The sequence below is a fragment of the Halictus rubicundus genome, chromosome 1 (genome assembly GCF_050948215.1).
Source record: "Halictus rubicundus isolate RS-2024b chromosome 1, iyHalRubi1_principal, whole genome shotgun sequence".
NCBI lineage: Eukaryota > Metazoa > Arthropoda > Insecta > Hymenoptera > Halictidae > Halictus > Halictus rubicundus.
In genome coordinates, this window is record NC_135149.1 from 28,110,342 (window position 1) to 28,134,079 (window position 23,738).

Genomic DNA, 23,738 nt, shown 5'->3' on the forward strand with positions numbered 1-23,738 from the left:
GAGGATCTTCTGGTGCTGATTTTGGGGATGATAATGGTGCAGGGAGCGTTGTGATAAGCGTGGTTGCGGTGCTGTTTCCGGGACACCTGTCGGTGCGAGTTGCGGCTCGGGTGGGACAATTGTTTAGGAAGTTGTCCTGGGTCCTTGCAACTGCTTTGCTTTCTTTGCCATTTGGTGAGCATTGTGTGCAATCTTTTCGTCAGTGGGAGAACGAGGACGCCTTCTGTTGGCATATATGTGGACGATATATGTGCCTTAATGTTTCCCACCAATCACAGATTATACCAAACCCGTAAATTCACATCGTCCCACCATCAGGAAGCTGAGACATATTAGGAAGACAGTGTGTTGAATAATACATGGCAAATAAGAAAGATTTATAAATCATTACTGCCTCTTACAACAGATGAAGAAAACTTTTGCATGAAGATTCACAGTCTTCTCGTTATTTGGTAAATATTATTGACATGCGGTGTAAATGTGATGTTCGATGAAATAAAATTGTTGTTGAAGCAGTCTGATCATTGGTCCTGACTGATTAAAATTGTTGAACAGATAGATCCATGGGAATGTGATTTACTGTGTCATGCTATTCATGTTAGAGTACATATGTTCAAGCAGACTCACCATTGGACCTGCAGAATAAAATTGTGTCATACTAACCATATTAGAATAAGTATGTTCAACTAGACTGATCATTGGACCTGCCAGAATAACATTGTAGAAAAGAACTATGATAATGTGATTAACTGTGTCATACTAGCCACATTAGAATAAATGTGTTCAATCAGACTGATTATTGGACCTGCAGAATAAAATTGTGTCATACTATCCATATTAGAATAAATATGTTCAACCAGACTGATCATTGGACCTGCCAGAATAAAATTGTTGAACAGAACCATGAGAATGTGATTAATTCTGTCATAATATCCAAATAATCATAAAATCCATAAGTATGTTCAACCAGACTGATCATTGAACCTGCCAGAATAAAATTGTAGAAAAGAACTATGATAATGTGATTAATTATGTCATACTATCCTTATTAGAATAAATACATTCAAGCAGTCTGATCATTGGACCTGCCAGAATAAAATTGTTGAATAGAACTGTGAGAATGTGTTTAACTGTGTCATACTAGCCATATTAGAATAAATATGTTCAACCAGACTGATCATTGGACCTGCAGAATAAAATGGTGTCACACTTTCCATATTAGGATAAATAAGTTCAACCAAACTCATTATTGGACCTGCCAGAATAAAATTGTTGAACAGAACTGTGAGACTGTGACTAATTGTGTGATACTATCCACATTATAATAAACATGTTCAACCAGACTGATCGTTGGACCTGCCAGAATAAAATTGTTGAATAGAACTGTGAGAATGTGTTTAACTGTGTCATACTAGCCATATTAGAATAAATATGTTCAACCAGACTGATCATTGGACCTGCAGAATAAAATGGTGTCACACTTTCCATATTAGGATAAATAAGTTCAACCAAACTCATTATTGGACCTGCCAGAATAAAATTGTTGAACAGAACTGTGCGAATGTGATTAATTGTGTCATATTATCCATATTAGAATAAATATGTTAAAGCAGACTGATCATTGGACCTGCAGAATAAAATGGTGTCACACTTTCCATATGAGGATAAATAAGTTCAACCAAACTCATTATTGGACCTGCCAGAATAAAATTGTTGAACAGACCTGTGAGACTGTGACTAATTGTGTGATACTATCCACATTATAATAAACATGTTTAACCAGACTGATCATTGGACCTGCCAGAATAAAATTGTTGAATAGAACTGTGAGAATGTGTTTAACTGTGTCATACTAGCCATATTAGAATAAATATGTTCAACCAGACTGATCATTGGACCTGCAGAATAAAATGGTGTCACACTTTCCATATTAGGATAAATAAGTTCAACCAAACTCATTATTGGACCTGCCAGAATAAAATTGTTGAACAGACCTGTGAGACTGTGACTAATTGTGTGATACTATCCACATTATAATAATCATGTTCAACCAGACTGATCGTTGGACCTGCCTCCATAAAATTGTTGAACAGATCATGGAAATGTGATTAATTGTGTCGCAATATCCATATCGGTATAAATTATACTGTAATCACGTTGATTGTGGTGTCAATTCCACCCGTCTCTCGTAACCGTTCATAAAAGTGATCCAGTTAAAATGTTAAATTAGGAAACTGATGGAAGCATGGGGGTCAACGTTTGGGACGAATGGCATCATGCGTTTCCAAGTTACCAACTTCCCAGCTCCCAACAGTAGATTTTCGAAGGTGGAATGACGGAAAAGAGTTAGCATCTCAGAAGATTTATTTCGAGAGTTGCTCAATCGAGAGACGGTCCCAGGCAAGTCCCAGCACCGTTCAGTCGTCTTTGGTTTCAGCGACGTACGACCGACATCGTTCGCTGTCGTCGAAGGTCGCACGGTTTCTCCGCGAGCGCGCGCGCGCGCGTCACAGTTATGGTAATCGCACGCGTAAGCAATTAGAAACTGGCGAGGGTGTTGGCCAAGCCCCTCCAGGTTCTACGAAATTCATGTACTGCATATAGAACTCGGGAAATATGTTCGACACAGCATGGATATTGAGGGACGAAGATGGCTCTTCGAGTTTGGGTAGCTAAACCCATGTTCCCTCAACTATCCTACACTAATCATTTTACAGAACTGACAATTTTATAGAAAATGATCAAATTGAAACTTCGGAGGCTACAGGATGCGCCGAAATAATGTAATCTTGTTACTAAATAAAACTGAACGACCTTGAATGACCTTCGAAGACCAACATACTACAATGAATTAGGTATGTAACGAGGTGCATGCATGTTACGCGAGTTCTACGTCGTACATGCTTACAAGGAATGATCCCGAACCGGGAAGTCCAAAAAATTATGACTCTTCGGGGATGTGTGATGCATATGCAGGTACGTATTACGCGATTTTCTTTTTGGCTGACGAAATTCATTTTAAGGAAGTGAAATCGACCCTTGAAAATATGCTAATTTCCGATTTTGACCGTTATGACTTGCAAGTTGTTCTTTTTATAAGGAGTATCGTCTGGAAAAGTGTTTAATTGTTTATATAATTAGAAAAAAAAAAATCTAGAAATAGTCGAAGTTTCAAGGGTCGATGTCATGGCTTTACAGTGGATTCGGGCGGAAAAAAGTCTCTTTTCGTAACTCTTTAAATTTCCGGCTTCGGGATCATTGCTTGTCAGTCGAAAATGGCTGACACCCAGCAGGAGGGTCGCTGAATCTTCGTCCGGAGCACTTAGTCCGCAAGATCTCGCCTGGATCACACTTGATCGACACTAACGCCACCTCGGTCATCCGCCGGACCAGCTTCGTAGCTGCTCGAGCCTAACGCATTGCGCCTGACCCGATCCACGATAGGTCCCAGCTGATTGTCCAGGTATTCCCTGAATCGCAGGCACTTCTCCTTGGTGTTGATATCGTTAGAGCTGCCCCAAATGATCAGCCCGTCCGCGCCAAGATCCGAGATCTTCCGTAGAGTGGCCTCTAGATCAGCCTGCGAAGATAAATCCACTTTGAGCACCGGTCTCCGGGGCCTCAGGGGTAATCAGGTGACGCATCTTCCGGAACCCCTGGAGGATGTTTCCAAAACCAAGGGGGAGAGAGGGAATAACGATCTGGATGAACCTGCAGAACAACCCTCCGCGTCTCGGAAACTGAGCGAACGTGCGACAGGAAAAAAGTTGTTCGAAAAATCATCGAAATCGGAGGGTGAGTGTTCTGCAGGTTCACTCCGGGCTGCTCACCTTGTCCAAATAGGCGTCCCTGTGATCCTGGTACTTGTACCAGTAATAAGGCAGAACCTTTTTCCTCGGCGTCGACTGCCTCGCGACTCGCAGAGCCTCTTTCACTCTGCCACCGACCAGGCCCACTCTCTCGCCGGCTGTCAGGCCCAGCCTCAAGTACACCGAGGGCAGAAGAACATCCTCCAGCTCGAACAGCCATGACATTCTGGAACAGCGTGACCATCAGGGACTTCAGAAGTGACTCGTGCTCCTTCTCTCTCTCTCTCTCTCTCTCTCTCTCTCTCTCTCTCTCTCTCTCTCGCGCGCGTTATCGCGCGTGCCGCAGAGATTAGATAAGACGCGCGCGAGCTCTCTCTGCTCGAACGGCGATTTGAATTTTCAGCGAGGTCCTTGGCACTGGCACCGTTTAGGTGATCTTGACACGTGACCGGTAATCTGCTTACCCTGGTACGCACACGGTAACTGGAGCACGCGACGACTCCTAACTGACTGACGCTCTAGCGAAACTGTATCAATCGATCATCCACCCGTGCCGCGCGATTCTGATGATTTTGCGATTGTTAGAGCATTTAGTATCCTTGCACGGTTAGGTTCTTTTCTGAACTTGATTCTTGTCGGATTTTGTTGATTGTTTCGTTGGATTTAACACTGGAACCACCGAGGGGGCTTAAAATGACTTGTTTGGCATTTCTTATGGATGTTTCTGCAATTTCCGATTTTTATAGACAAATTTTGAGAAGGTGGAACGGAATGAAATTCTAGTTTGAGTGGGAACAGCCTTTGTAGATCCGAAACAAATAAAAATCCTACTGAATTCTCGCGAATTTTATATTATAGCTTTTCCTGAAAATTTCCATAAGCCATAAATGCATAGAGATCCGCAGTCTGCTTATAATCATTTTTATAGATAAATTTTAAGAAGGTGGAATGGAATGAAATTCTAGTTTGAGTGGGAACAGCCTTTGTAGATCCGAAACAAATAAAAATCGTACTGAATTCTCGCGAATTTTATATTATAGCTTTTCCTGAAAATTTCCATAAGCCATAAATGCATAGAGATCCGCAGTCTGCTTATAATCATTTTTATAGATAAATTTTAAGAAGGTGGAATGGAATGAAATTCTAGTTTCAGTGGGAACAGCCTTTGTAGATCCGAAACAAATAAAAATCCTACTGAATTCTCGCGAATTTTATATTATAGCTTTTCCTGAAAATTTCCATAAGCCATAAATGCATAGAGATCCGCAGTCTGCTTATAATCATTTTTATAGATAAATTTTAAGAAGGTGGAATGGAATGAAATTCTAGTTTGAGTGGGAACAGCCTTTGTAGATCCGAAACAAATAAAAATCGTACTGAATTCTCGCGAATTTTATATTATAGCTTTTCCTGAAAATTTCCATAAGCCATAAATTCACAGAGATCCTCAGTCTACTTATAATCATTACTCATTTTCAGTATATTTTGTTTCCTAAAATTTTGTATGACTTTTCCTAAAATGTTTAAATAATTAATTCTAAAAAGCAGTTTTCTTTGTTATTTTTGTCTTTTTGTTGCAAACTTTGACGTAGTATGTCCACATATACCGAGATGAGTCATTTAAAACGTAGGTAAACGGAGCGTAGGTAAACTCGCGATTTTTTCACTCTTTTTTTACTTTCCTCCTATTGCTACATTGCCGTAACAATATCTTCGCTTGCATATAAAAACATGTAACGCTTGTATACATTGATATGCTTCTGTTATCGATGCTCTTGCATCGCAGGAAGTATTTCGCATTTAGTCAGAAAGAAATGCTGACAAAGGAAACGTTATTTTGTGCCATAATACTTTCGGAAAATCGGAACTCCAGTTTTTTACACAATTATATAAAAACTATGGGAAAATTTTTACGAAGCAGCAAATTACTGGAAGAAATAAATACAACCAAATCATTTTGACCCCCTCGGTAGAAGTAGGTACAGTCTTTTCTCGATATATGTCGCAAACACCTGGCTGATAAAAGTCGCTATCCCCACTACTGGGGGTTATACCCCGTCAGGGGTCTCGAAGCTCGAGAGTCCTCGAAATAGTATCTAATAGAGAGAATAGTATCTCCTTGGCGATATATGTCGCTGGCAAGACCCGTGTTGTTGACATGTATAGAGAAAACACTGTATACGTCGGATGTTCTAGTGTTAACCCTTAGCACTCGAATGGTGACTCGACTACAAATTTGGCATCACTACAAATTACTGTATCATTATTCAAAATATTTTTTACATTACTAAATTTGTTTGTATTTAATAAAAAAGCATTTCGGTATTGCACGAGTACATTACACCATTTCCGTATGTATAACATGAAAAAAAAAAATATATAGAATGGCAATATTCTAGTAGTGAAGAAATGTTTCGTTTTGGAATTAAAATAGCTTCGAGTGCAAAGGGTTAATGTGTCCTTCGCATAAGAAATGCGAATGATTTCTACTATAGAGACTCGCGTTAGCGTAACTTGTATATTTCCCACGATTTTCGGCAACCTATCTGCACCAAAGTATCGTGAAACATACTTATCGTTCTCCAGCACGGTGGTTCGATCGCACTGGGGGCTGGGCTGGTTCGGCGACAGATTATAGCAGTAGGGATAAGCATAGTAGCCCCAACTGGCTCCCGGTCTAATCTCCTTGGCAGCCTTCAGCGTTTCCTCGACGAAAAGTTTCCCGTACTTCTCGAAGCTGCGTTTCGCCTCTTGTTCGACGCTCCTGCTGTCCCAAAACGGGTGCTGTTCCCGCACCAGCTCCACGGAGTAATCTCTGTACGGCTGGAGGGAAGCCCAGTTCTGTCGGAAGATCGGCCGCCAGCTCTCGAAATCGATCACACCGACGCCGCCGAACGACTCGTCCGGGATCTGCTCGGTCAGGTGCTTCCGGAAGACCTCCAGGTGCCTGGTGAGGTTGCCCTCCTGCGGCACGCCGCCATTTCTACGCACCACGTGTCCTGACGAACGATTCACACACTTGCTATCAATAATGCTCGCGCAAATTAACACTAGGTTTACGGAGCACTGAAAGTGCCTATTTCACATTACTTTGTAAAAATAACATGAACGTATCCGTCAAAATTTGCAGCCACCTTTTTAAATGACATATACCCAAAGGAATCAATTTGTTAAATAATTCCTAATGGACGCTTCTTTACAATCTCGACATTCGTAAATTAAAAATATTAGAATCTGTCGTTTTGACGGGTCCCGTAAATCTAGTGTTAATCCGTGAAACTGTCAGTGCCACGTAGGCCGCATATGACCAATTTTTCCTTTTACTGAACTTGATAATACAAATTACTGGTCAACATCATTGTGATAAATGTAGGACATTCGATGGTACTGTATGAGTTTTTTCAGATTTTTTAAAGAATTGTTACTCGCTCAGAACTGCACCAGTCTGAATGTTAATTAAAATTGTTTCCACTGGTTTGCATTTTTGTCCCATTCTTGCCAATAAGTGTAGTATACGGTCTTTTCTCGATATATGTCGCAAGTACCTGGCTGATAAAGATCGCAGAACTATCCCCACTATCGCGGGGTATCCCCCTGACAGGCCTTGGACACCGAGTAGTGTAAACATAATACGTGTAGAATAGAAGAGTAATATCTCCTGGCCGATATATGTCGCTGGCAAGACCCGTTGTTGACAAATATCGAGAAAACACTGTATATGCAGTCTACAAATTACGAATTGGCTGCTTATCGTCTGTTTTTGCTATTGTTATTTCACCGAGAGTATTTGCAAGATTATAGCTATTGTATCGAGAGGGCGGCATATTAAAGAGCAGTTAATCATTGTTTACCATTTGAGTCTTTCAACAGAGCTGGGAACATGCCCGGGTCGTAGAGGATCGTGATCTCGTTCCCTCGGAACTCGTCCCTCTTGTTCTGGAGGATCCCGAACTTGTTAGAGACCTCTTCGAACCGCAGACCATATTTATGGCACATGAACGTCGGCACGTTCCAATAAACGTTGAACCCCTGCCGGTCCTCGTCTTTTGGGGTGACCACCGGTAGGAACCTGCGAACAAAGACACCAGGATGACATTTTCCGTAGCCTAAACGCAGGTAACATCGTAAAACACTACTTCGGAGACTAATGTCTTGAGAATTGAATTGTGCCACGGTTGACGTGCAATTCTGGAACAAAAGCAATCACCACGATTTAAAGAGACCATAACTATTCTACCCTTCTGTACCTTTAAGAATATTGGGACATTCGAATTTGTTGAGAATTAACCCTTTGCACTATAGGCGCTGTTTTCATTGTAAAACTAAATTTTTCTTCCGTCTTAGAATATTTTCATTTTATTCGTACGAAACTGATCCGATCTCCACATATAATATTTAAATGTTTAGTAATCTATCGAATACAAATTTTGTAATATTTTTTGTAATTTCTTTGAAATAATGTCACAAATATTTCTAGTGGTGCTTCGGAGTGACCAGTCGAGTGCAAAGGGTTAAATTCTCCACCAGTCTGACCAACTGCAATTTTTTCAAACACTTTTTTCCCAGCTGGTGAACTAATTCTTTCAACATCTCTAAAACATTAGTCGTTTGGTACAATCCGAAGAAAGTTATTGTCTTTTTAGAAATGTCCGAATATTATCGCGAACGACCATGTATCAGCGAATCTACACAGGCTCACGAAAGTATTCGAACGCCCTTTAAAACAGCATAACTTTTTTTAAATTGGATCAACGGACCTGACTTTTTTTGAGCAATTAGAAGAATTGATTTCTCAAATGATGTGCAAAAAGATTTTGAAAAAAATGCAATTGGTAAGAATTACATGAGAAAATAAAAATGGCACTTTTTCTGCTTAAAATCTAACATCTTTCGAGGCGTGCCGTTTTTATCTGCGTCAACCGATTTCGCTGAAATGTTCAGTATGTGTATAACTAACACAGATCTACCAAATGCATATTTTAAATTTTCATTACAGGCTCAAATAAAAAAGTTTTGGAAAGTGCCATTTTTATTTGCCCTTATAATTCCTAGCAATTGCAATTTCTACAAAATCTTTCCGGTAAACCAATTCTTCCAATTGCTCAAAAAAATTGTCGGGTCGTTTGGTCCAATTTAAAAATGGTAATACCGTTCAAGCACTACACCTACCAAGCACAAAATATATAAAAGTGAAAGGTCTCATAGAAGGGCGAAGATTGAATTTACTTAAACTTTGTACGATTTTCATTATAATGCGTGCTTAAATAAAGAAGTCAATTCAGTAATGTCCTATGAAACCTTTTTGTAATTTTAATAATTGTGAAATAGAAAACCGATCATTTTGACCGTGGTAGGTTTAGTGTTAAAGGACGTTCGAATGCTTTCGCGAGCCTGTGTGTATTAAACGCGTACAATAAATCCCTTAGCCTGTCAGTAGTATGTGTGTAATTAACATAGATCTACAAAATGCATATTTCAAATTTTCATTACAGGCTCAAATAAAAATGTTTTGGAAAGTGCCATTTTTATTTTCTCCTATAATTCCCAGCAATTGCAATTTCTTCAAAATCTTTTTCGGTGCACCAATTCTTCTAATTGCACAAAAAAAATTGTCAGGTCGTTTGGTTCAAAAATGGTAATACCGTTTTAGAGGGCGTTCGAATGCTTTCGCGAGCCTGTGTGAATCAAACACGTATAATAAATCCTTTAGACGTTTAGTAGTATGTGTATAACTAACATAGATCTACAAAATGCATATTTCAAATTTTCATTACAGGCTCAAATAAAAAAGTTTTGGAAAGTGCCATTTTTATTTGCTCTTATAATTCCGAGTAATTGCAATTTCTACAAAATCTTTCCGGAAAACCAATTCTTCCAATTGCTCAAAAAAAATTGTTATGTCGTTTGGTCCAATTTAAAAATGGTAATACCGTTTTAAAGGGCGTTCGAATGCTTTCGCGAGCCTGTGTGAATCAAACACGTATAATAAATCCTTTAGACGTTTAGTAGTATGTGTATAACTAACATAGATCTACAAAATGCATATTTCAAATTTTCATTACAGGCTCAAATAAAAAAGTTTTGGAAAGTGCCATTTTTATTTTCTCCTATAATTCCCAGCAATTGCAATTTCTTCAAAATCTTTTCCGGCAAACCAATTCTCCTAATTACTAAAAAAAAATTGTCAGGTCGTTTGGTCCAATTAAAAAGATAGCAATACCGTTTTAAAGGGCGTTCGATTGCTTTCGCGAGCCTGTGTGAATCAAACATGTACAATAAATCCCTTAGCCGGTCAGTAGTCAGCTCGTCGGCCAATGACACGAATTAGATAAGATATTTTCGGTCCTGAACTTGAACGCTTTATGGGTATTTCAGGAGCTGCAGAAGAGGCCTGCCAACTCTCGGTAAACACGGACGGACGGGTTCGCGAAATTCGGCAGTCGGAAATCCGAGGTTTCTATAAAGTTGGTGTGTGTGTGTGTGTCTAAGTGACTATGTACCCGAAGAGGAATCCTTCGACGAGTAGCAAAGGCGCCAGCAGGAACAGCACTGAAAGTAGCATCTCCGTGCCCGAGGGTACACGAACCGGGCACCGAAACGTCCACTATGTATCCGCGACGCGAGCAACGATTGTATCGATCCTTCCCAGGCTGCGATGGGGATGACGATGATTCCTCGATGACCCCCGGGGTGCCACGAGTTTTCCCAGCACGCCGACGACGACGGTAGAACAGCGGTGCGACTGAATTCCGCTCGATTTCAGGCCACTATTTATTCCGCATCGTGTGTCTCGTGTTCCCCACCTACGTGCTCGTCGCCGCTCTTCGTGCTGTTATCTGGCTCTCCGGGTGTATTGTTCGGTGATTTCTCGTTTCCGTTTTTCCTTTTTCCCTTTCTTTCTTTTTTCTTCGTCGTCGTCGTCCACTCTCCTCTTCACTCTTTTCTTCGTATTTCGCCAGCCGCGTAAAAGGGCATCGCGGCGTCCGCGATCAATCCAACGGCCACGGCACAATAAGAGAGTGCATTCAGCTCTCGGAACCTCCGGTCCTCCTCGACGTATCGTCGAGAAATCGATACAGCTGCCCCCCGGGACAAGGATCACAGGGACCCTCGCCGAGGATCAACAATGCCACCTTTCGCAACCGACACCTGCCGATTCATTCGACGGACGCGCCGCGCCGATCGACGAATCCGGGCAGCATCCTGAAGGATGACAACGCGCGCCGCGGTGCACGACGGTTCGTGAGTTTCGTTTGTGCTCGGAGAGGAGATTAATAGTAGACAGACACGTTTATTTTCCACCGCGTGCCTGGAATTTCGCAAGTGAAATATTCCAGCGAGTCCAGTGGGTCCTTAACTCTGCGGGACACGCGTCCCGATATTTTTAATTTACCACTGAATTATTCAACGAGTTTATTTCCTCGGGTATACGGTATCAAAGAAGCGGGCAGCTTTATTTCCAGTGCTCCCGGTAAACCCGGTGTTAAACCAGTGGAATATTGAAAATCTTTGGATTTTGTCTTGATATGTTTGATTTTATTTATATTCGTTCATTTTGAATATTTTTCTTGAAAATAATTCTCCACGCTAAATGCAAACAATTTTTATTTTCCGCACAAATCCGCAGTGCGGTCATCCGTCTTACAACTGACTTATAACATTTTTATTTTGTATAAAATGAGTCTAGTCAGCCGCGAAAGAGTATTCTTAGTATATTTAAATTTTTCAATTTTTATTTCATTCATTCATTTTTTGATTGAGTGGACAGTCAAGTGTTGAGCAGTCGCGACTCCAAAATAAGATATTATGCATTTCGAACTGAAAATATATTATGAATGAACCGCCATAAATAGATTCGAGGGACTCAGCCTTGTCTGGTTTTGATGTTTGACCAACATTTCCACGTTTTCCGCTACTATAGTGTTCAATTAGTTTCTAGGACATGCTAGACGTTTTTGCGGTGTTTCGACGGGCTCTATCGATCAGCGGATCTCCCTAATTGCTACGACAATTGAAATAGCGAGCTGATGATTTTGTTAGCAGTGTCATAATAGCGTGTTGTAAGAGTGCTACGGATGATATGATGATGCGGGCATGGTTGGCTCTAGAAAGTCTGGAGGGGGGCTCCTCTGATTGCAAAATCCTGAATTTATATCATTCTTCTGGTTGACGACAGTTTAAACAATTATCTACTGTCGCCTGTGTCTTCAGGATCGCAACAACGAGGCTTCTTCGAGTATTTTTAGTTTTTCAATAGTTTTATGAATGAATAAGATTCTTTAATCTTTCATACTTTAGAAGGGTTTACAAAAACTGTTATTCATAGAAGTTTAGTCCTCTGTATTTTAAAAAAGTGCAGGGAAGTTGTTATTAAGTGGATCTCAGCCAAGCACTTTTTATATTTGAGGAAAGTTTACGGAAATTAATTGAAATTAATTCAAGCTTGCCGAGTACCTTGTACATTTTATGAAAATGTAAGAAAATTTTTAGTAGCAGAATTCAATTAAATCCTTTCATATTTCAGAAGAATGTAAGACGATTGTTAGTAACACGATTTAGTCAATTTCTTTAATATTTTCAGAGCTTTTATATTTTTAGTAACATGATTTAGACAATTTCTGTTATATTTTAAATAAATGTAAGAAAATCGTTACTGTCAGGTCTCAGTCGAATGTTTTTATATTTTAAAAGAATAGGAGGAGCAGTAGCACTTCAATTATAAACTTAGAACTAACCTGAGAATCACAGTTGATGAAAATAATGTTTCCAAAGAAGAGAAAGCAAAGCTAAGGAACAAGCTTACTTTCCTCTACCTTCATTAAACAAAGGGACCATTCAATTACTCCAAAAATATTTATCAGCAGGGGAAAAATATTTATTAATATAGCAGAGAAAACTAAAAGCCCTGAAAAGAGAACAGTAGAGAAGAATGTAAAAGATTGCAATGGGCAAAGTATTGTTCTATTGATTAAAGAGTTGAAAGAGCCGATCGTGGATCGAAAGGGATCGCTGGTGGGATTAATCGGGAGCAGTTTCGCGCTCGGTAGTAATTAATTAAGCAACCCCCGCGAGTACACAGCCGCGGCGACGAATATTCTAGGTGGGTCCGAGGGCTCGTTAATCGTACGCTTCGCGATAGGACCGTTTTAGCGAATAATTATCGGGGAAGGAAAAACCGAGCGCGTTTCGCGAAGGACGCGTCCCTATCTCGCGAGGTAAAACCGTGCGTAAGCTTCTCGGAAGGTTGCACGTTCGAATTCGCCGGTAATTTTGTAATTGTCCGTCCGTCTTTCGTTGGATGATTAATGCGCCGTGGCTGAACCCAGGCGGCAATTTATCGAGCCCGGCCGGTAATGAATGTACCCGTTTAATCTTAACGACCAAATTGATTAGGTGGAACGGTTTTACAAGGGTGTTAAAACAGTCCTCCGTGCGCCTCTTTCTCACGCGTTTAGATAACCGGCTGATAACGGCCAAGGTGACGGTGGATTCCACTTTTTTCGCTGTTAATCATACATACCTTGCGGAAAAAATAAGTTCTGAGGATTCTCGTTCTCACCTGTTTGCTGTCGACATTACTCTAATTTCAATTTCTTGATTTATTGTTGCCGAGTACAGCAGTTTTGTGGGAAATCGTGAAATAAGCTGATTGATTCGAGCACGAACTGTGTAAAAAATCTGTAGTAAATTTCGGTGGACACATTTTTGTTATTTTTATTCTATATTATAGTGCTGCTTCGTCCATTTGGTGAGTGTTAGTAATGAGAAAAAGGCTAAAAGGAAAAGGAGAAAAAAGCTAAAGGTTTTCCTCAAAGGGGTGAGTCAGATGAGAAATGATTGTGAACTGCGCTCCCTAAAAAAATTTATTCAACTGTGTTCGAATAAAAATTGTGTTTATTTTATTTTTCGATGGACCGAATTTTTCCTATAAAACAAGATCAAAAATTGAAGAGCTAACCCCTAGAACTAGATTAGGTAAAAAATGTTCTGAATGAAAATTATTTATTCCATACTTCGAAAACAATAATTCTTTTACAGTCATGTGGTTCTTGAAACTTCACAGTTATGAATTTTTGAATTCATCTCTCTAAAAATTGTTTCCTGAAGATTAGCATGCACGGTAACAAAAAATGCATTCATCCGATTTTCTTGAACCTTCGCATACATTTACATAAATAATTTAATTACAAGTTCAACCTTCAAAAACAGCGATACTGTTCAGGTAGACTATATTGCGAAACAAACACAAAAATCTTTCATAAAAATTGCTATCTTCTCCTTCCAAGTGCAACAACTAAAAATGAATTCCACTGATACACAAACTTATAAAAAAAACATCCTACCTTTTCAAAAAAATATTCTATCAAACACCCAGTCTGAAATAAATACAAAAAACTTGCGATTTTAATAAAGTACTTTAACACCGACTCGTCGAACTAGTATTCTCCTTCTCGTAATAAAAATTGCTTTCCCCGAAGAAAAATTATTTTCCGATTCTTTGACGATGCAACAAAATATCCTAGTAATTAAAAAAAAGTTAAATCGTATTATTACCTCGAGGAAGAAAAAATTCCATTCATTTATTTTTCAAGCGTCAGACGAGGCTCCAATCGCTACATGGTCATCGTTTCGCAGCTTTTATCTCGCGGAGGCCTTGCGTGTCACCGGCGCGTGTATTGTGTGTTAAATATTGATCAACAGCGACGGCTGCAAAGACCTCGACTCGTATTAAGGGCACGCGTTGGGCGCAGTGAAGCAGCGCAATCAAAGATCGTCAGCGATACCTCTTCCGGAAACATCCTTGGGCATTAAACTGTCCGGTAACTATCATTAGAAGCTCGGAAATTGGCACAGTCTACGATCCCAAATATTGAGCACCTTTCTTTTCATCATTGCTTAGACATTATTAATCACGTGTACCGCTTGTGTGTCAACTCTCAAGCTCCCAAAGATGCCTCTCAGGAAGTGAACCGTCAAAGGATCGTAAATCACAGAGCCCCCCTAAACGACAATCTCTAGAAACAGGTTTCTTTTCCGACCTGTTTTTATCTAATCTCTACCGGAAGCTGTAACCCTTGTCACGCAACGGCTAAAACACTAAACTAAGGGGGTGGTAAAATAAATGATACACCTCTAGTCCCCGCGAAACAGTAAAACGAAAGTGAGCGTCAGAGGGTAGAAGAACCAGGGTAGACACAATTACTTTCGACCTCGATTTATTTAAACTCTTCCACTCTCACTTCCTTATACTTCTGCGACCTATTTAATCAAGAAGATGCTGAAGGTAAAACAGCGTCCGGGAGCCTTTATTGAAAATTGTGTTGTGGCTGACCACGCGGCTGATCCAGCAGCGCGAGGGAGCGTGTGATGACGTGCACCCCCGGCTGCGTGGATTCTGCAAATTACTAATGTACGATATTTATCTACATTGCTCGAGTCACGCACATACGTTCTATACACACGCGCCGCACAAGCGTGTCCCGATCTTTCGCCGGCCTTGACCAATGGGAAGCACGAACGAGATCGGCGACACGAGTGACAATCCGCGGAGCCCGACGTCCTGTTTTACATCGGTGTGAGAGAGAGCCCATCCTCGAGGAGAACGTCGAGGTTTGCTCCCCCAAATTGGTTTCAGCGTCGCCCTTCTTCCTTCCTTCCTCCACCCCTAAATCAATTTCGTTCCTCCCCGGTTTTTATTGTATACCATTTTATCCACCTTGGTAAGCTTGCACGTGCGAGATTGTGTGCTTTTGTTTCCTAGATCCGTTGAGCTAGAGCTCTCTATTGGAGCACCAAACCGATCTTCCAGGGCGTCATGCTGGGGCAACGCCAGTTGTACAGGTAGTACTGGAGGTTCCCGTCGCCTATGCCGAATTTCAACGGCTCCAGGAATTCCTTGTTATCCATCAGGTCCAGCGCGTTGAACACGTCGTAGCCCAACTGAAAGAGATTCAGTAGAATAGGTACTTTACATCAGGGATGCCGAATATGTTGCGCGTGAGCAAATTTCAGCACTTTCGCCGACTCGCGTGCTAGACTGAGCGAATCCTACCACTCTACTGGACGGATAAAGTTTGCTGAAGGGAAGGAATAGTGAAGTAGCTCTTTCTGTCAAGTGTCAAGGTGTAGGATTGTAAAGCAGCGGCGGAGAGGAAGTACGGCAGGCCTGCTTTAGATGGTTAGAATGGGTCCGTGACTTACATTGCGCGCTGAGATCAGAGCGTCCGTCATCAGGTCCTGCCAAGGAGTCACCGTGGACACGTTGTAGAAGCTGTACGCGGCTCTGAGCGTCTTGTGCACCAGATGGTGCATGATGGAACTAGGCAACGTGTAGTAGCTGACCATGTCCGTGATCTTCCCGTCGTTTTCCACCACGAAGCTGTTGATGATCCCGTCCTGCGTGAGGAACCAATGCCGGAACTCCTCGACTGAGAAGATCGGCACCAAATCGAACTTCTCCAAGTACTGAAACGGGAATCCAGTCAGGGGTTTGTTAGGTTTCGGGGGTTACCCTCCTTTCTAGTTTTCGTTACTTCGGTCAGCAGCTTGTGGGCCTGCGGAATGTCCGCCTCCACCAGTTTCCTGAACCCTGGCACCTTCGTGTTTTCTGGCAGTTTGAACAGTTTCAAGGTTCTCTGCATCGTCATGTTGCGGGACAAGTGCGAGAACTTGATGTCGATTAGTTTCTTTGGATTAAGAGAACGGTGCCAATACCTGGGGACAGTTTGAGTTTTAGGTAGGTGTTGAACAGTTTGGTGCATCATGCTGGTACCCACCTGCAAGTCGCTATTGGTTTTGGCAACACTACACCTGCGGTGTACACAGCCTGGAATATACCTTGTAGATTTACTCTCCTAGTGATCTCGCGGATCAAGACCGGCGCGACTCTCTTTGATCGCAGCTTCTTGTGCACGCAGAGGAAATTGATCTCCACCATTTTCTGGGTACTAAAAGTTCACTTCCATTAGCTCACGAGGAATATTATGATAGAATAGCGTTTCTCAACCTGCAATGGTGAGATTCGAAAAGACTTCAAGTTGAATGTACTAAATATGAATCAGGCTTGGGTATTGTGCAAATATAGTGTTTTAAAAATAATCGTTAAGATAATATACTATCTTATCTGGCTGCGTGTTATTTCAAATAATCATGTATTAAGATATTTTCTGTATAAAGAGTAGTCTTTAGATTACTTCATTATCCGAATTCCAAGTGAAATAATGTTTCATGTGAGCTAGTATTTATTCAAGTAAGCTCTTAAGTACTAAAATTTTAGTACCCAATCTTGATATCAATATTACTCATTTCGTCTGAGTTTGAAATAACAACTTGAATTTTTTCTGTTGCAAACATTTGGGCCACGGCACAATTGCAAACAAATGTGTTCGGTCAAAGGACAAGAAGGTTGAGAAACACTGTTAGAGACTATCTGAGACCTACTGGAAGTACACACGCAGAGTGGCTGGAATAGCGGAAATAAAACCGACTAGACGTCCGCTTTTGGTAACTCGTACCCCACAGTGCCATTCTTTGCACCATCCGGGGGGTTGCAGTGCCCTGAAATAAGTTACTGTGCAACCATAATCCTACAGACTGACTCCTATCTCTTATCCATCTACTGTTCTATTTACCACTTGAGAAAGTTTGGCGGATAATCAAATCTAAACATCGCGTCGTCGTCCTCCACGTAATTCTCGGCTAACAAAGTATACAATTCACATAAAACTAAAGGATCGTCGAGATTCAGAGTGTCCCATTGAAAATCAGCCGGCAACGAGTAAGGTTCCTGCCTTATGGACGTTTTGTCGGGCTCGATAGGTTCGTTCTTTACAATCTTTTCATCTGTGCAGAATCGATAATGTAACTTTATATCTTAGCTAAGTGACTCTAGTGCTAGAATATCTTATGCCAACTAGTTTACCCATTTTTGGCACTGGCTGCGTGCTCCAGAACTGGTAAGGCTTTTGCATAGCTTCCTCCTGAGTCTTGGCAGGTTTCTGGTGCATGTTGAACACCTCCATTGCCATCTGTATATCTTTCATCCAGATATTACACGAGCTATGCATGTCGTGATCGTCCCTGTGACCCACGTGGTCGTGGTTCTCAGTAGCAGCATGAGCCATCTGGTTCTTCTTCTTACGATTTCTCTTTTTTGAACTGAATTATACAGAATTTATTACTACCACTATACACAGCAACGAGCAAACGTGTTCCATGTACGCACACAGTCATGCACACTGACATAACATGAAAACATGCAAGGAAGAGAGGAGGAAGGAGAATAAATTAATTACAATATTAAATAGAACTTAAACGCAGTCATTCGAAAGCGTTTATTGGTGTTAACATGTGTACAATAGTAGATATCTTGAAGAATATTTAATGGAGGAGTGGATGCAGTTTGGTGTGCATGCATAGTAGGTTACTAAGCCGCACGAACGTGATTTTATGTGTTCAGCATATTTCGCAACGTCGGAACGGAAATATACGAGGCTCTCTATTTAATTCCGTGTTTTGCAAGCACACTTTCATTGATAATTAGAAAACGAACGTAGGGAAACGATCGTGGCTAGTTCGTCACACCCACGCACAATGTGTTAACGGAGAAGCGTTTCCTATAGAGGTTAATCGAAAACCGGACGGAAAATGCATTTTGTCATCTGAATGATCGTCCACGTACCTTTTCAGCTTCCCATCTTTCTCGTGAATTTCATCTTTCTTCGCTTCTCGTTCGACAACTTGACTCTTTTCCTCCATTTTAATATAGATTTTGATAGAGCGCGTGCGCGTGATATGATGGCGCCGCCTGGCATATTTAAGCGGAAAGACGGCGCGTCACGTGATCATTGTGCCTCGGCCGTCGCTTCGAAAAGGTGAGTGCTCGTTTCTCTGTCAACAACGATTAATATTCGATGAATAATCGCATCGTTTTGGCTGTTAAGTGTACAAAATAGTTATGGTAAGTGGCAAAGAACAAGAGGAGTTGAAGGTTTCGAGTACGAGTGCAGTTACCGTGACAAATTTTGGAAAAATGTCAAGACCACTGTTTGCTGCTGGCACCGCTACGGTAACGCGGGTTATCAGCGCCTTTAGTCACATATTTTGAAATGTTTTTCAGTCGCAAACTGAAATTGAAGTGTTTAAATTATTTTTGTATTGTTCCCTTTTGACCTGGTATGTACAGTAATGATACATTTCATTGTTTACGTAGCACTTTTGTCGGGAATGTTGTGTGAAAGATGAGCGTGCGGATTAGGAAAAGGCGCGAAACATGGCGGAAGGCGTTCTACTTTAAAATTTGTTGTTGGACCAAGTAAGTATGAATGAATGCGTGCTGAATGTTTGTTTATATTTCTCGGTGTGTACTTTTCTACGTGGAACGCACGTGACATTTTTTATTACGCTGGAGGTTGTATTTGAAACGTTTTTAAGTTTGAATCGATGACATTTTTTATTGGTTATGATTCGATTGCGAATTTGATGCATTTATGACAAAATGTGCAATTTAAAAGAGGATAAACATTGGTAGCGTAGATGTGCTATTAAGAACGTTTTAAAATCGTTAACGAAAGAAGGTTTGTTTTATCTTTCGTAGTTAACGCAGAAAATGTTTACCTTGCATAAAGTGTGGTTAGGATTATCTTGAGAAGGTAAGTAGAAAGTAAATGAAGATAAGCACTTAGAGCGGTTATAAATATTGTAATTAATAATATTCAAAGAACATTCTTTACATAGGAAAAGGAATATTTATATTTGGAATATTTTGTATTTATTTTGGAATATTTTTTATTGAGGAATATTTTTATATGTTGTAAAAATTAATGAATGGACAAGTTGAAGAATGTTTCTATATTCTTATATTTTGCCGTCATTTACATATTCGTGATAACTTATTAGTGATAATGTACAGGGTGTCCCACATAAATGGGACACGTCTCAGAAAATCGACAATGCCTACAGATCATTTATTAAAAGATTGCAACATTGCATAAATGAGGATGGTCAACATTTCCAACATTTATTATGATATGTAAAGGTCAACCCGACGTAAACAACGCGCAATCTTTGCTGAAACACGTAAGTTTGGAACTTCCACATTTCATCCGCTTCAACATGATTATTCTTGCTCAAGGTCATTTCAAGGTCAAAAAGGTGGTATCCACTAAATTCAGTTTTTTATTGTCTATCATACTATCGTAAAAAATATACTATTCCATTAAAAAAAACATCGGTGACCTTGAAATTTCGTTAAAAAACACGACATCAAAAATTTTTTTCTTCAGCATTATATTGCCCTCTGAAGCTTTCTGATAGGACTGTAAATACGAAAGATATTTAGGTGTTCCCATTTATGTGGGACACCCTGTATAGCGAAAACAATCGTAGAGTTCAAGGTGAAATGAAGACTCTCTCGATGGCAGTCTGGCAATTATAGTTTTCTTTATTTCATTACCAACAGTGTCCTTACATCTTCATGCCGAAACAATGTATAATTTCTATATCATAATATATATATATATATTTATTTATTTATTTATTTATTTATTTATTCATTCATTCATTTATTTGTTTGGAATCCATGTATATAATTGTTTAGTGATCGTAATAGCAATAAATAGTCCGTAGTAGGCGAGTCTGTAGGTGTGTGAACAGCTTTTAGGTACGTGTAATTCCAGTTTATCGATCATTCGAACCAATGTTCGCGCGGCGTAGCGTGGTGCGCTTTAATTCGCATTCGCGCGCGCGCAAATTTGCATATCTGTTTCCGGTGTGTGCGTGCATGCCACGCATGCACACACATGACTGGCACAGGCAACGTGGAGAGCACACGCATCGGCATTTCCGTTGGACTCTCGGAATCGGGGGAAAAAACGATTTTTTCTCCAATTGCCCTTGATGACTCGCGCCGGGGAAACTCGATACACTCCGCGACAAAAAGATAGCACATTATCTAATTTTGTTAATTCTCGCTAATATAATCGAATAACAGCAGTTCCCGTATTATATATCACTGTTCAGTTAGCAATAGGTTGTATCTGTTCAGGGTAAACACTCGGTTTCTGTTTATAGGTTGAACGTTAAGCCGAAAACGTAAACAGTAGTACTGACTGCTGCGTCAAAATGATAGCACAAAGTCAAAATTGTATATCTTCAGTCAGCGTCAAGGCGCCAATCTGTTCATATCGGCGAGTAGTTAAGATTGTTCGTGTTCCAGTGTTAAAATATTGTGAAATTTTCAACAATGGCTCGCGGTAAAAGATTGACTGGTCCTGAAATATTAACAATACACAATTTACGTAAAGAAAATTGTTCTATCGGTAAAATTGCGAAACTGTTGAATCGTAGTCGCAAGGTAATTTACAATTTATTAAAAAATGTAGACGAATATGGAAAAAAAGAGCACAGGTCGTCCAAGTGTGACAACTGATCGTCAGCGGCGTGCAATTTTAAGAACTGCATCCAATTCTGCTGCTACTGCAAGAGAGATTGCAGCAGAAGCTGGGGTAAATACCAAAATACGTAATGTACAACGTATTATACAAAAGTGTAAATACATAAAACGCCAAAAATTAATGCGTAAACCACCGCTAACAAAGCAACATAAAGAAGCACGTTTACAATTTGCTGAGAAGTATATTCATTGGAAGAAAAAATGGCAAGAAGTTATCTTTACCGATGAGAAGAGATTTACGTTGGATGGACCGGATGGCTACCGATGTTATTTCCACGATTTGCGTAAAGAACAGCAAATTTTATGTAGACGGCAACACGATGGTGGTGGAGTAATGGTGTGGGCGGGAATTGGATACTATGGACACACTGAAATTAAGTTTGTAAGTGGTAAAATGAATAGTGCTAAGTATATTGATTTAGTCGACGAACAATTGAAGAGACATGCTGTCAAAATTGCGGGCGCAAACATTATTTATCAGCAAGATAATGCAAGTGTTCATAAAGCCAAGATTGTAAAAGAATATTTTACACGGGAAAATATTAAAATTTTGGAATGGCCAGCCAGGTCTCCAGATTTAAATATTATAGAAAATTGTTGGGCCCATTTAGCCAGATCAGTATATGCCGGTGGAAGACAATTTCGAACCCTTGACGAATTAAAAACCTGCATTGAACAAAACTGGGCAGCGTTAAGCAGGAAGTTTGTTAAAAAATTATATAAATCTATGCCAAAACGTTTAGTGGCAGTTATACAAACAGAAGGCGGAGTTACGAAATATTGAAACATTATTTTTTTTATACATATTCTTATATTTTAGTTATTTTAAGAAATTTTTGCTATCATTTTGACGCACCGATTTTTCGTTTAATGTTACACATTCTCCAATAAAGTTGTTTCTTCACGTAATAAATGCGTTAAAACATATTGAAGTAATTGGTTATTCTTATTACGCAGTATACAGGTCACAAACAATGTAATATACTACTTGAAAAGCTGAATACCATTTATCTGTATAATGTGCTATCTTTTTGTCGCGGAGTGTATATCGAGCGGGTCTTCCCGGGTTTCCGTTCGAACGACGCGATTCGAACGGAAAATTGATCTCTGAATTGCAGCGTCGGTTTTCTTTCCCCTTTGAGAATAAGAGGGAGGGAGAGAGAGAGATAGATAGATAGAGAGACTCGAAGAATCGAGTGCACCCGAAAGTAATAGTCGCGAGATGAACTCGTCGCGTCGGCTCCTACGGCATCTGAACAGACCCGATGAGCAAAAGAGGACTGTATTTTGCGAGAGTGGTTTTTCTTCGAGTTTGTGTTCCTCGCTGAGAAAGGGACGAGAAGCCTTTGCCGTGGCGAAGTTTACCGGGCGCAAAAGTAAAGAGGACTTGAACGGTCTAGGATATATTTATTCGAAATTGTTACAATAAAAATGTGACGATTTGTAACTTGATCGTTTGCTGACGCCCAAGCCTGAAAAATCGCCGACTTCTAGGAGATTCTGAGAGATTATTATTATCGTGGGAGTCGTTTTTGATGAGTTAACCCTTTGGGTCTGGATCTTCGTGGATAGGTCTTACATTAGGTGTCTCTTTTCCCCGGGATTTAATTGTTCAATTTTAGAAAATGATCTGGACCTTTTGGGAATCAGTGCCGCCATATTGGAGCCGCCGAACTTATGCGTCTAGCCTACAATATTACGAACAAATTTGGTTATTTAAATAATAAGAGATTAATTGATATGTTTCATTTCTCCTGGAATTTGAGGCTTCAATACTTCGTGTAACTTTCCATTAACGATATTTTTAATACTTGAGAAAGCCCTGGTCCACGGAGGGTCGATGAACATGCTACCAGGGGGATTGCCAAATGAGTTCAAGGTTGCGAAGGAATATTTAATTTTTGAAACGATGAGAGATCGGTTTGTATTTTTCTTTTCTCCTATTATTCGAGTCTCTGATGTATGATTTAATTTTTTATTACAGACGATTAAAAAATCGTGGTCCACATCCTCCTTGAGGATGAATCGTATGCATCACGACCTTAAAATTGCAAAGTAACAATTGATCTATTGAAATTGACGAGAGTTCAGTCCATATCTTTCACAGTGGTTGAAACTATGTGACGGATAATTTAATATTTTTCCACAAATAATTCTAATATTTCAACAAATCATGGTCCACAGAGTTCACGAGGAAGCAGTCTCACCTTTGAAGGACAAATCTGGCCCATCTTCATCCCCGAAACCAGATTTCCACGAAAACCACCTCCACATTAAAAAATCCAGGCCCTTGAAGGATCAACTATGGAATAAAACGGTATAAAACAGTGAAACAATGCTGGAGAGGGACCTCGAGAATTTTCCGTATTTCTCGGATTCTGGAGCCACCGCGGAGCTCGCGTGTTCAAAGGAAGAATCGAGTCGATGGTTATTGTATTACGAGAAACGAGGGAACGAGCTACGTTGCTCGCCGAGCA

At 40.3% G+C, this 23,738-nt stretch overlaps 2 protein-coding genes and 1 long non-coding RNA gene across 4 annotated transcripts in view; 1 reads left to right on the forward strand and 2 right to left on the reverse strand.

Moving 5' to 3' along the window:
• Window positions 1–2,347: 2,347 nt before the first annotated feature.
• On the reverse strand, window positions 2,348–11,115 carry LOC143360311 (hyaluronidase). Its single transcript, XM_076799028.1, has 5 exons — window positions 10,310–11,115; window positions 7,661–7,878; window positions 6,382–6,808; window positions 3,831–4,035; window positions 2,348–3,580 (listed from the first exon to the last, which is right to left on the reverse strand). The coding sequence occupies exons 1-5, from the start codon at window positions 10,369–10,371 to the stop codon at window positions 3,347–3,349; spliced, it is 1,146 nt and encodes a 381-aa protein (XP_076655143.1). The 5' UTR covers window positions 10,372–11,115; the 3' UTR covers window positions 2,348–3,346.
• A 3,893-nt stretch (window positions 11,116–15,008) lies between these two features.
• Window positions 15,009–18,637, reverse strand: Nmt (N-myristoyl transferase). Its single transcript, XM_076799053.1, has 8 exons — window positions 18,490–18,637; window positions 17,731–17,966; window positions 17,441–17,651; window positions 17,250–17,366; window positions 16,586–16,756; window positions 16,343–16,523; window positions 16,011–16,274; window positions 15,009–15,749 (listed from the first exon to the last, which is right to left on the reverse strand). Exons 1-8 carry the CDS (start codon window positions 18,564–18,566, stop codon window positions 15,591–15,593), a joined length of 1,416 nt encoding a protein of 471 aa, XP_076655168.1. The 5' UTR covers window positions 18,567–18,637; the 3' UTR covers window positions 15,009–15,590.
• Window positions 18,579–23,738, forward strand: part of LOC143360336 (uncharacterized) — a 41,759-nt gene continuing 36,599 nt past the window's right edge. The window contains exons 1-2 of one of the 2 annotated variants that reach the window (XR_013083252.1): window positions 18,579–18,768; window positions 19,021–19,122. This is a non-coding gene — a long non-coding RNA (uncharacterized LOC143360336). Of the gene's footprint in view, window positions 18,769–18,833; window positions 19,123–23,738 lie in introns of those variants that run through there. The other variant, XR_013083251.1, reaches the window with a different exon arrangement.

What these genes read in the sequence shown, in the direction of transcription:
- Nmt (XM_076799053.1), bottom strand. Translation starts at nt 18,566, where the DNA reads ATGGAGGAAAAGAGTCAAGTTGTCGAACGAGAAGCGAAGAAAGATGAA. An exon ending in AAAGATGGGAAGCTGAAAAG is followed by an intron (nt 17,967 to 18,489) that starts GTACGTGGACGA and finishes TGTATAATTCAG; the next exon opens with TTCAAAAAAGAGAAATCGTA. An exon ending in AAACCAATAGCGACTTGCAG is followed by an intron (nt 16,524 to 16,585) that starts GTGGGTACCAGC and finishes AACTGTCCCCAG; the next exon opens with GTATTGGCACCGTTCTCTTA.
- LOC143360311 (XM_076799028.1), bottom strand. Translation starts at nt 10,371, where the DNA reads ATGCTACTTTCAGTGCTGTTCCTGCTGGCGCCTTTGCTACTCGTCGAA. An exon ending in GTCGAAGGATTCCTCTTCGG is followed by an intron (nt 7,879 to 10,309) that starts GTACATAGTCAC and finishes CTTTGTTCGCAG; the next exon opens with GTTCCTACCGGTGGTCACCC. An exon ending in GGGACGCCTATTTGGACAAG is followed by an intron (nt 3,581 to 3,830) that starts GTGAGCAGCCCG and finishes TTATCTTCGCAG; the next exon opens with GCTGATCTAGAGGCCACTCT.